This window comes from Labeo rohita, chromosome 17 (genome assembly GCF_022985175.1).
Source record: "Labeo rohita strain BAU-BD-2019 chromosome 17, IGBB_LRoh.1.0, whole genome shotgun sequence".
Classification (NCBI taxonomy): Eukaryota; Metazoa; Chordata; class Actinopteri; order Cypriniformes; family Cyprinidae; genus Labeo; species Labeo rohita.
In genome coordinates this window covers 27366354-27378824 of record NC_066885.1, presented here as the reverse complement: position 1 = coordinate 27378824, position 12471 = coordinate 27366354, and the positions used below count along the sequence as shown (strand labels likewise).

Sequence of the window (12471 nt, the reverse complement as noted above, 5' to 3'; positions counted from 1 at the left end):
CAGTTTGATTGCAAATTAAAGTTAGCACACAACAGGCCAAGAACACAGTTTAGACTAGAGATGATTTATCAATAGCTCTAGTATTTTTCCATGTTGTGAATTCATTGTTTATGTAATAAAATGTTTGCACATTTTGTGTTGTCCCCTATTAATGCAGAGTCATCACAAAATAATAAGGACTTGTGATGACGTTGTCTAAAACCCCTCTTTGCCTGGGGCGTTTCAAAACTTTTGGATGGCAGTGTGGATATGCACATATATTACACTATCACCCAGTTTCAGCCAGTCACACTTAGCATTTTATATTTTTAAACAAAAATTATACATTACTTATAATATATATGCAAAAACATTATAGAATACGTTGCTTCTTGAAATTGTGTAAACATTAAATGAAACTGGATTTTTTTCTCATTTAGTACCATGTAAACCTTTGCCACTGAAAAGGTCAAACAAAAACGCTCTTTGACTTTAACAAACTTAACGACTGGATTCATCAGTCAAGGAAAGGCTTGCCTTTTCCCATTTCCTCAGGATTAAATATGCAATGGATGTTATTGTGTGATTTATGTGCAACCAACACCTATAAATTATAAAGCATCAGTTTTGGGCTTTTACATCAATTACAGAGTTCTTTGGGATGGGTAATGATTACAACTAGTTCTGTTAAATAATAGCGCTTTCACATTGTTCTTCTTGCTAGTCCATGACTGACACTTTAATTCACTACATATACTGCTGAGTCAGGTCTTAAAACAGTGGTGAGGATGGCATAGTCTCAGAGGGAAACATATCAATGTGACACCTTCGCTTTAAAAAAAACCTTTTTGGACTTTTAAAGAGATTTTTGATTGAGCACAATAATCTTTGCTTTCAGCTAAGGACAAAAATCTTTTAGAAAATTGCCTTCTTCATTCAAAAAGCAATTTGAATATAATTGCCCCCATTGTTTTTGGCTTTAATTGGCATATTTGGCACAGCCTACCATGTGTGATGCACTTATGTAATACAACGAGTGGCAAAGATGAATGCAGTACAGAGTTAACGTTACCATCCACCATCCTCTGGGGCTTCGAGACATCACACACAAATGCATGCACACATGCAATACACACTGATATTCATTAGACATGATTCATGTACTTACATACTGCACCAGTGTAATAACGGCACGCTAGAGACATGGCTACACCACAGCTTATGCACTGGCCATTGTGTGATATGTGCACTTAACACTTGGCCACAATAACAATAATACAAAAACATTAAAATTCTGCATGCTAACCTCAAATCTGTCCTGTGCCAAGACTCTTCGATTGCATTAAAATAGACTGAGGTATTGAAATTCAGGAATGGCACACAGACTATAATTAGGATCCAATCATCACTCTACTCCACTCACACTGTCATTTTAATAAGTGTTCAACAAATAAGTGTCTATCTCTGAACATTTTGTCCAACCGCACATCTTGCATGCGATTTCTTGTTTACTTGTAATTGCACTTGTAATAACTTACTATCAATGAACTTATGAGTGTGCTGTGCAGTATGATTTAGATTCATAAACAAGTCTGTTTGATAAAACATGAGCCAATAAAAGATCATTAAAACCATGTGTATTTAGCCTACCAAAGTTGTCTGCAAGACATTTATATTTGTTGACACTAAATTACTTCACTAATAGATCTGAACTGTCTATAAAGATGCATTTTATTATTGTATCATCTATTGTTTTACTATTTATTACATTTGATTAATGATTCATTCTTTTTATATTTATTTTCTATTCTATTCTATCCTGTTATATTTTACATTATATTCTATACTCTATTAAAAACTTCGACAGAAAGTTCTGCTGACTGAATTCATGTGTTGTTTAGATTTATGTCGCATGCACATAACTTGTGAACAAAGCACCCTACCAACAAAATGAGAGTCTGCACAGCATGTGTTTCCTCCACATTCACATTATATAGATTCGTCGTTCAAGGCCAACACAACGTGCAGTCAGCGGTGACTTGATCTCGACACCATTAATACTAAATTTGTTATTGCGTGTGTTTTTAAACACTTACTTCTGTGGCTGGAGTATCCGGGGTTATAGCCGTAATAACCAGTGATTCGTAAAATTCGATCCTCAATGTCATGGACCCCGTTGGCCGTCACTTGAGGCGCATCCCAGCGGCTGTTCACCTGCGGAGACGCCTTGCCCGCTAGGTGCGGGCTCTTGCCCGGTAGGTGCTCCAGGCGAAAGCAAGGCTCCTCTCCCAAATTCTGGATCTCCGTGCTGCTCATTTTACCTCCGCACGGGCAAAACGGCAGCTTTTAGCTCACGAGCGATAACCATACGAAACCCGCTGTTGAGAGCATCACCCGAGTCAAATTCCAGCACACATTGCTTTGAGGAGTCGCTCAGGGTTGTGTGAAACTTGCCCAGCGCCTTTCATGCATCAGACAGCAGGGGGCGTCACGCTGCTCCGAACAGATGGCAGCAAGCACTGGGAGGTCCGGTTCATTTCGGCGAATCGGTTCCTTTGAACGGTTCATTTCAGTGAACCTCTTCATAAAACCAATTTATCAATTCGTTTATTTTTGTGATAAAATAATTTTATTAAATATTGTGTTTTTACTTTGGTGGTTTGACTGTGGTTTAACAGAATGCTGTTTTGTTTATGGTTCATATCGCCCACTTTTAAGCTTTACTCGTGATTTACAAAAGCGATTCGGTTTGAATGAATCACTAAAAAGAACCAGTTCAAAAAAAAAGATTCGATCGAGATTCAAATATCACGGCAGAGTGGACGCAGTGGAGTGCCGTCGTTATTACAAAAGAGGAGACATGAGTGCATCGTGGTGCCGTAATCGTGTTACTATTGGGCTCCTCCCTGAAATATTTTAGTATGCAATGTTGCAGGGTGACATTGCAGAGACAAGGCATATGATCTTATGCATTTCACACTATTGCGTGCCAACCAGTGGCATATGCAATCTTAACGACTTTGGTCTAAAGGAATCACTGAAATATTCAACACAGTAAAGGTGGACATGAATAAGTGGATATGACAGTGAACAGTGTCTTATATATTTTATGGAAAATACTTTTGACCAGGTTTATAGCCTTGTGTAAAACTGAGGACAGACACATAGATAGATGGTAGACATGCAGACAGACACAGACAGACAGACAGACAGATAGATAGATAGATAGACTGACATACGGATGGATGGATGGGCAGACAGACACAGATAGATAAAATAAACAAAAAGTGCCCATAAAGGGGGAAAATAAAGTGTCCAAATAAACAGGGGATCTGGTGTCCTCGTCGTGCTGGGGGTTCTGTGAAGGAGGGGCAGGGTTCGAAAGGGAAGGGTCCAGGTAAAGGGCGGAGACCGGCGGCCGCACGTGCTCCCCTCTTCAGTGGCTATGTCCTTCTTGGCTCACAGCACTTCCCAGGGGATTAAACGGCCCGGCATCCTCGCCCGTCAGCTTGTCACTTCGGTGGTGCACCTGGACCCACGAGGACACCAGCGTGCATGCACGGGGAAGAGACCGGTCTCCCGAGGAGAGGCGCGCTTGGCATTTCAACAGTGGCGGTGATGAGGCTTCATTTGCGTCAGGTGTGCCTCATCACACGTCGCCAGACCTGGCTGTTTTGGCGTCCCTCCTCTCTTGCACACCCACTCCCGTCGGGAGCCTGGTAAAGGGCGGCGATTACCGGACGGGGTGATGATGATAAGCGGGGGGAGGCAGCTGACTTGTCACATTTCCCCTTCAGGCGACATCCCCGTCATAAGGCCGCTGCCCTCACGGGAGTGCTACCTTCCTGAACCAGGCTCCAGCTGTCAGAGTGGACAGGGATTCCTCTCCAGGCAAGTCCCCCTCTCGCAGTGCACCGTCACTGTCATTTCTCCGTCCCGGTCCGGGTTTTCACCATCTTCTTTTGCGAGCGACAGGGGATGACGTCATAAGTTGTTGCCCGGCTGCGCTGTCTAAGCTCCGCCTTGCCCGCATTCTCCACCAGTGTGGTGGGAGGAGCAAATGACAGACACAGCGGGTGTGACGTCAGGCCTCGGAGAGGCTTTTATTAAACATAAAATAAACAAAAAGTGTCCAAAAAGGGGAAAAATAAAGTGTCCAGAATTAACAGGCGATCTGGTGTCTTGCGAAGGGCTGCGATTACTGGACAGGGTGATGATGATAAGCAAGGGGGAGGCAGCTGACTCGTCACAATAGATAGATAGATAGATAGACAGACAGACAAACAGACTGGCTGACAGATGGACGACAGACTGACAAATGTAAGGACAGACAGGTAAATGGACAGACAAACGGACAGACAGACAGACAGATAGACAGACGGACAGATGGATGGATGAAAGGAAGGACAAATGGACAGACAGACTGACAAATGTAAGGACAGACAGGTAAATGGACAAATGGACGAATAGACAGACAAACAGACACAGACAGACAGATGGATGGGCGGATGGATAGATGGATAGATAGATAGATGGATGGATGGATGGACAAACAGACAGGCTGACAGACACAGATGGATAGATAGATAGAGTGATAGAGCGATAGATAGAGTGACAGATGGATGGACAGATAGATGGCAGACTGACAAATGTAAGGGCAGACAGGTAGATGGACAGACAAACAGACTGATGGACAGACAGATAGATGGATGGATGGAAGGACAGATGGATGGACAGACTGACAAATGTAAGGACAAACAGGTAGATGGACAGATAGACGGACAGACAGATAGATGATGGATGGATGGACGGACGGATGGATGGAATGATGGAACAGATGGACAGACTGACAAATGCAAGGACAGAGAGATAGATGGACAGACGGACAGATAGATAGGTAGACAGATGGATGGAAGGATGGATGGATGGATGGACAGACAGGTAGATGGACAGACAGACAAACAGACACAGAGAGATAGAATTGCTTTCCCTATATATGTTCCTTACATATGTTACACTTTAATACTACAGTGGCCTGTGGCTGTGTCTCTATTTATTGTTTTTCGTCAAATATTTATGAGGCTTTGAGAGTGAGAGTGCAGTAGCTGGGAGATGGTGCCGCAAGGCCATTTAGCCTGACAAAATTAGATTCAGCCAGCTTCACGGAATCTGCATTCAGGGATAATTTCTCCACTCCTGATTGTTAATGTGAGTGATACAATAATGACTAATTCATGCTTTAGCTATAATCACAGAGGCACAGTTGTCGTAAAAGTGTTATTGCGTCCATTTAGCCACACAGCTTGGACCTCTCCCACGCCAGTAAGTAAGAGCACAACTTCACATCTAGAGCAAAGCACTATAAAATGCCTCTGAATGCAAGTTTTGAGTTGCTGCTCTCAGCTTAGAGCACCTCTGCTCAAAACCAATGCTCCTTGCACAGAACATCCGGTAAAAGTGCTGAGGTTCAAGCCAACCCCAGTCCAATATCACAAGCCAAGTCTATTTCAGTGACTCCTCTATGGTTCTGCGGCAAATCCTTAGCACTTTGTGTGAAATTGATCTCCGGCATAGGGAGGAGAATTTTCTCACGGTGCTCTCGGATTTTCTGTGAGAGAAGGACACATGCTGAGTTTCATATGTGGCCCAATTACAGCGCCAGACTCTATAAGCTTCGCTTCCCTCACTCTTGGCTAAACCTAAATCTGCTCTGCACATTGTTTTGCTTCCTTTTGTTCTCCTTCCAGCTTGCTATGCCATCTCTGTCTCCTATCATTCTTCACACTTTTTATGGTTGTTTGGTGGCCAGAACAGCAACTTATGGCACTGAAACCCTGAACTTTCCAACTTGGTTTTTGTAGAGTCAATGAAACACAAAGTCATTTTCAGTAACACTTTATTTTTATAGTGTCCTCATTTAATCATGTCACATGTACTTACTTTAGTAACAACAGTAAGTTGTTATGCAGAATTACAAGCAACTGACCCTAAACCCCCAGTCTTAAAGGATTAGTTCACTAAAATTTCCTGATAATTTACTTACCCACATGTCAAGATGTTCATGTCTTTCTTTCTTCCGTTGAAAAGAAATTAAGGTTTTTGAGAAAAACATTCCATATAATGGACTTCAATGGGAATCAGCGGGTTAAAGGTCCAAATTGCAGTTTGAATGCAGCTTCAAATGTCTCAAATGATCCCAGCTGAGGAATAAGGTTAATTTAATGTTTCTAAAAATGTCATGTGGTGTAACCTTCAGGTAAAAATAACATATTTTCCTTTTGGCTTAAAGCGTCATCTTACACATCCAAATCCTCATTTCCAAATATCATAAATATTAATACATAAATATCACCAGGATTTTAGAGAGTCGCACCACATGACATTTTACAGTCTGGATTTTCGTTTGTCATAACAAACGTAAAATATCTGATATTTTAGGTATGACCTTGACACACATTAAAGTGGGTCCGCAGGGTCCTCTCTATGATTTCATTTCTTGTTTATGTTATTTATGCATGTTGGTCAAAACACATGACTTTGATTAGACAAATGTTTTCAAATATTAATAATATTAAGTATTTCAAATATGAAAAAGTGAAGCAGTATTGTTATGTTGGGAAAACATTTTTGAAACACATTTGAAGCCCCTGGTAGAAATGGCAACATTTTTCAGCATTTTGGATTTGTCAGATGCATTCTGGGGTTTGACTATAAATGTTACTTAGTATTCACAGACTGTAAGCACGTTTAAAGCAACAGCAGTAATCAGAAATAGTGGCTGTCTGGTCACTGTCTGTTTTGTAAGAGTGCTGTCAGACAGATTGCCTCAGCGAGGAGCTCTTCAGCATGATAATAAGGGTTAGACGTAAATGACTTTCCTCTTCAGTCTCTATAGATTCTCTGCTCAGAGAAGAGACATAGTTCACTCAATAAATCACTAGGTGGCCAATGCCCTGTTAACGTATGGGTGTGAAGTATATTGTATTATTTGAAGGAGCTCTTTCTTCTCTTCTTTCTTTTTCTTGTTATGACTTTTTTTGGTTGTTTGCCCTTTGAGGGAAAGGACAAACAAAATTCATCATCAGAAACAGACCAGACAGACATTCAATGCGTGACTGGAGCCTGAGATGTCTATCCGGCTGCCGCAGGAAGGATATTCAGTCAGAGAAAGAGAGAGAGAGACTGTTGTAATGAGATACGGAAGTGACATTACATTGATTCCAACTAAATTAGTGAGAGCGAGACTAATTTTCAAAAGGCTGAGATTACGCTTGCATTTTCAATTTGATGTTGCTTCTGCATTCTTTTTCTTAGTCCATCAGACCGTGAGTAAATAGCCTTGCTAAGACAAGCATCTCCACCAGCTATTGTTGCTCACACTTAAGCTTAGGGACTTAAAAAAAGGGGGGTACAACCAGTGCACTGGTAGTAACACAAGTATTAAACCATGCATTTGTGCTACAGGCATGACTAATACCTCAAATTAAACATCTTACTGATGTTAGACATGCTTTTACTTAAAAAAAAGCTGATGAACGATAAAACTTTTACACCCAATCAGAATCAATCCCGTTATCACGAGCTCGCGAATTTAAGCTCGTCCTTAGAATAAACAGATGATATCGTCCACTGGTGTGGGCGTTAATATTATCTTTATAGTTATCTTTATTGGTGTGAACAGGCCTTTAGAAATTGTACACACGCTACAAACCAATCAGGGCACCTCAGCTGGACTGTAGAGGGTGCACTTTTTCATAGAGCAACAATATCTTTGGAAAGAAGTGCCTGTACCTACCTAAAACTACTGCCAGTAAAACAAAGAGCATTTGTTCCTTTTCACTAAATGTAAAAAGGGCAGAATATCAAAGTTCAATATTCAAACTAATACTAAAATGGTATGGTTGCTTCAGCTCATGCGCTTTTATCTCACATTTGCGTTTGTTATCACTATCGGTTAGGTTTAATGCAGGTGTTACATTATATTCAAATGTGATATTGCATTAAATTTTTAGTGCCATTCACTAGACATTTTATTTCTGAGATGCAGTGATACATACAACGTAGTAAAATTCTGCCAGATTCACATTTATCTAGCACCACTTACATTTTGGTTTGAAAATGTTGTAAAACATAAGAAACAATGTGCATGATTTGTAAACAAACACATTTTGATATTTGCATCACATAACCAGTTCCGTATGTTCACCCTTACATAGTAAACTTGCTTAGCTCACCTGGTATTGAATTGCACTTATGATGCAGAGCATTTTATTTGAGACCAATGAAACAAAGTCATGATAAAAGAGCTCAACGACTTGTATAGGTACTCCAAAAATGGTATGGTTGCTTCAGCTCGTGCATTTTTATCCCACATTTGCTTTTGTCATCACTATCGGTAAGGTTTAATGCAAGTGGTATGTTATTTTCAAATGTGGTATTGCATTAACCTTTCAGTGTCATTCACTGGACATTTTATTTCTGAACTGCAATAACACATGCAATCATCTTAATAAAAATTTTCCAGATTCACGTTTATCTATCACCACCTACATTTTACTTTGAAAGTGTTTTGAAACATGCAAGAAACAGTGTGTATGATTTGTAAACTAAAACATTTTGAAGTTTGCATCACATTGAATCATGATAAAAATGACATTGTTGCTTTAGCTCACAAATTTTTATGACTGTCCTTCTCCAAGAAATGACCAATCAAAATGCGTTTAGAGCCATTTGAAGCTTCTCCAAAAAAACAACCAAAGAGAACAAAAGTTAAGCACCCTCTAGCTGACATAAAAATAATGCATTTAAACTGCATTTTGGAAGTTCAAACTTTGGGGCACCATTGAAGTCCACTATATGGAGAACATTCCAGAAATGTTTTCTTTAAGAAACATAATTTCCTATTGACTGAAGAAAGACAGACATGAACACCTTGAATGACAAGGTGGTGAGTAAATCATCTGTAAAATTTTGTTTTGGAAGTGAACTACTCCTTTAATCTTACATAGCTAGACCTTCAGACTGATGGCAGAAGGTCTGGGGACCTTAGCCACTTTGAATGGCCAAGGACTGCCCAAGAGGCCATACAAGTGACAGGTAAAACAACCAAATACAATTTGTTTTGCGCCACACCTTGTATAGAGGTGTGGAAATGTCTTCACAAAAACTGACCGATGTGTAAAACTCTTGGACATATTTTAAAGAGTCCATACCGCAAACCTTACATATTTTATGTACTTTTGAAAATCCAGTTTTAAGTTGATCTTGATAAGCATTCATTGTCTTTCTTCTTCCATGAGGGGTTTGGCGTCACAGCATCTTTGTTTCCAAGTGGAATGTTAAAGAACGCAACACACGTCTTCCAGAAATCCTGTATAATTCAACAAATCTGTGACGACTGAGGCGTTTCCAATTTTGTGTGGCATATGCATGAGGCGTTCAGCCAACGGTCCGTGGGCGTGACGTCTGATAGCGGCTGAGACTATGTGTTACTTAGCTAACATGATATTCTAGTAAACACATTCAGTATATACTTTAGCATAATCTATGAATCATATCAGTCAGCATTCTGCAACCATATAGGCACCATTGACACTCAAATGAGCAACCATTGGCAGGAATATGTCGAATTTGAGTCCTAAAGTAGTTAAAAGGCACAGTGATTCTTTTTCAAATATTGCTGACCCTTCTGTTCTGTAAGTCACGGCATTAGATCACGACTCCGCTCAGATGATCAGCTCTAAATACGCCCTTCTTTTGCACTTGACTAAAACGCTAATGTGAGGAGATTAAAATTCAACTTTCATTGATTCCAGAAGCCAATAGCATGTTCCTCGGTCAGGGCTATCATGGTTAATGAGGCAGGTGGCTGTTAAGCCTCTATATTTAGACCTGTCAGGGCCATTGTATTTGGTATAAGTAATCGTTTTAGGCAAATGAACCAGGCAGAACTTTCTAATCAGTCAGACTTCACATGATTTATGTAGAAAATATACATAGTCAAATAATTCATGAATGCAGTGCTGTGCTCCTGATTATATTTAAATATTCCATACATATGCATGCATATGCCAGCAGAGCTCTCATGTGTATTGACTGTGAGGTTTTAATATCAGTCATACAGTATGGCTATCAGAGATTTCATGAACAGGGACACTTGAAGGAGAACTGTAACCTGAAGTCTCTTCTCTGTTTCTCAGACATGATGGGTCACCTTCACGATCAGTATCTTCACAGCAACCTCCCGCTGGAATAAATATCCCTTGTGCACTAAAGACAAAGCTTAGCTGTTATAGAGAGAGATTAGGAAGGGTTTTAGCCAGAGGTTTTACCTTTGTTAGAGGCATTTTCTAAGGCAAGCATCACTATACTAATTTTAACAAACCTCTTACCTAAAATCCTAGTTCTCTTCTTTTTTCCCTCAAGGCGTTCAGTTTAACGCCAAGCAACCAACAAAGGTCAGCTAGAGAATGAGCTGGTGAATATTTAATGTGTGGCTACTTGCACACACACATTGTTGCAATGTATGACTTTAATTAAATATAGCATGGTGTGATTGTAAAGAGCCATTGAGATAATGCCTCCAGGTGTGCCAGAAAACAGACAGTGGTATTTTGGGGTGTATTGATCCACTCAGACAAGAGTTATGCATGGCTGATAAAGGGCAGTGAAACAAGAGGAAGAAATGCCAAATCCCGATCAGCAGTTGGTGATAAGGCTCATTGCTTTTTAAAGTCAACACCGACCCTATTTATCTTGATGCTATTGTTGTCAGTGCTAGTGTTTAAAGGAGTCATAAATTACGATTTGGCTGTTTGAGCATCTGCAAAGTTACAACGCTCAAAGCTTGATGCAAAGGGAGAAACTGTCTTTTACAGAATTCGCTTTTTAAGGCCTACAACAAACAGCTGGTAGAGCTTCAGCGAGCTACTTCCTGGGTTTGTGACATCACAAATCCTAAAATTTAGATAATCCCTGTCCCCGGGAACATGCAACTACCCATAATGGTAAGAGCCGTGACGTTTCTGGACAATGTGCACTAGAGAGTTAGCACATCACAACACACTGGGCCAGTTAACCTATCTGATCCCATTGCGAATTTCTGAGGGAGGAGCCAGGAAGTCAGCAGACTGTTTTTAGAGGACAGAAAAGCAGTGTAGAATAAATAAATAAATCAAATGTAATCATATCCCCTGACTTACACATACATTCCATAAAAAGAAAATGTGACATGCATAGTACATAGACTAACAATGCAAATTAAAACCAAATTTTGACATCTACATTTACTTTTTGTAATGTCTATACAGAAAAGTAATGCACATTACGTAATCAGATTACTTTTTCAAGTAACTAATAAAGTAACACATTACACTCTGAAAAATAAAGGTTCCAAAATGATTTTTTTGCAGTGATGCCATATAGACGAACCATTTTTGGTTCCCCAAAGAACCTTTCAGTGAACAGTTCCTAAAAGAACCATTTTGAAGAACATTTTAAAAATCAAAAGAACCGTTTCCACCATAAAAAAAACTTTACTGCATTTGAAAGGTTCCATGGATGTTCAAGGTTCTTTAAAGAACCATTGATGTCAGTGAAGAACATTTATGAGTGTACTTTTAAATTTAAAAGACAATTTCCGAGTTCCTTTTTTTAAAAATAAGTAATGCAAGTTACTTTGTTTTCCCATTTATTCACTGACAGCTCTCCTGTCACCATGTTAAGAGAAATTGGGAGTGAGGTGCATTTCCTTCACCCTGAGGTTTATTAATTTCACTTGTGGTGTGAAACAGCTTTTACAGTTGCCAAAAATAAAACGTTTTTTTTTTGTTATTGCCCAGTCCACGTGACAAAATATAACGCAAAAGGCACTACTTTCCAAAAAAAGTAACTATGTAACACAGTTACTTTTTTATGGAGTAACACAGTATTGTAACTTTCTCTGACACTGCTATTCAGTGGTTCACTCATCTACTCATCTGAGGGGCTTTTCTCAATAAATATTGAACATATGTGGCTAATTGCGACTATATAATTTTAATATTAAATTGACTGACGGCCTTCTGTACTTAAAGGGATAGTTGATCCAAAAATGAAAATTCTTCAGAACACAAATTAAGATAGTTTTGATGAAATACGACAGCTGGGCCTTGAACGTGGTAGTTGCCTTGCTGTTTATACAGGGTCAGAAAGCTCTCAGATTTCATCAGAAATATCTGAAATTGTGCTCTGAAAATGAACGAACGGTTTGGAATGAGGGTGAGTATTTAATGACAGAATTATCTTTTTGAGTCAAGTATCCCTTTAATCAATGTCGATCCTGGATTTCAGGGGGTCCTTTTTTTTTTTTTTTTAGTCTCGACTTTCAACTCTTTTTTTTCAGTCTCGAGTGAGACACTGTACGACATTCGTGTTACATGATTTGACAGATTTTTACGTAGAAAGGGTGGCAGCGCACCACATTGAATAAAATGAACATTCATATTTTGATAA

The 12471-nt window shown here is 39.6% G+C and overlaps 1 protein-coding gene across 1 annotated transcript in view; it reads right to left on the bottom strand.

The window, feature by feature from the left end:
• Positions 1–2439, bottom strand: part of slc35f4 (solute carrier family 35 member F4) — a 42145-nt gene extending 39706 nt beyond the window's left edge. The window contains exon 1 of the mRNA XM_051132730.1: positions 2076–2439. Within this exon, the coding sequence (XP_050988687.1) occupies positions 2076–2295 (220 nt within the window). The 5' untranslated portion in view covers positions 2296–2439. The remainder of the gene's footprint in view (positions 1–2075) is intronic.
• Positions 2440–12471: the final 10032 nt, after the last annotated feature.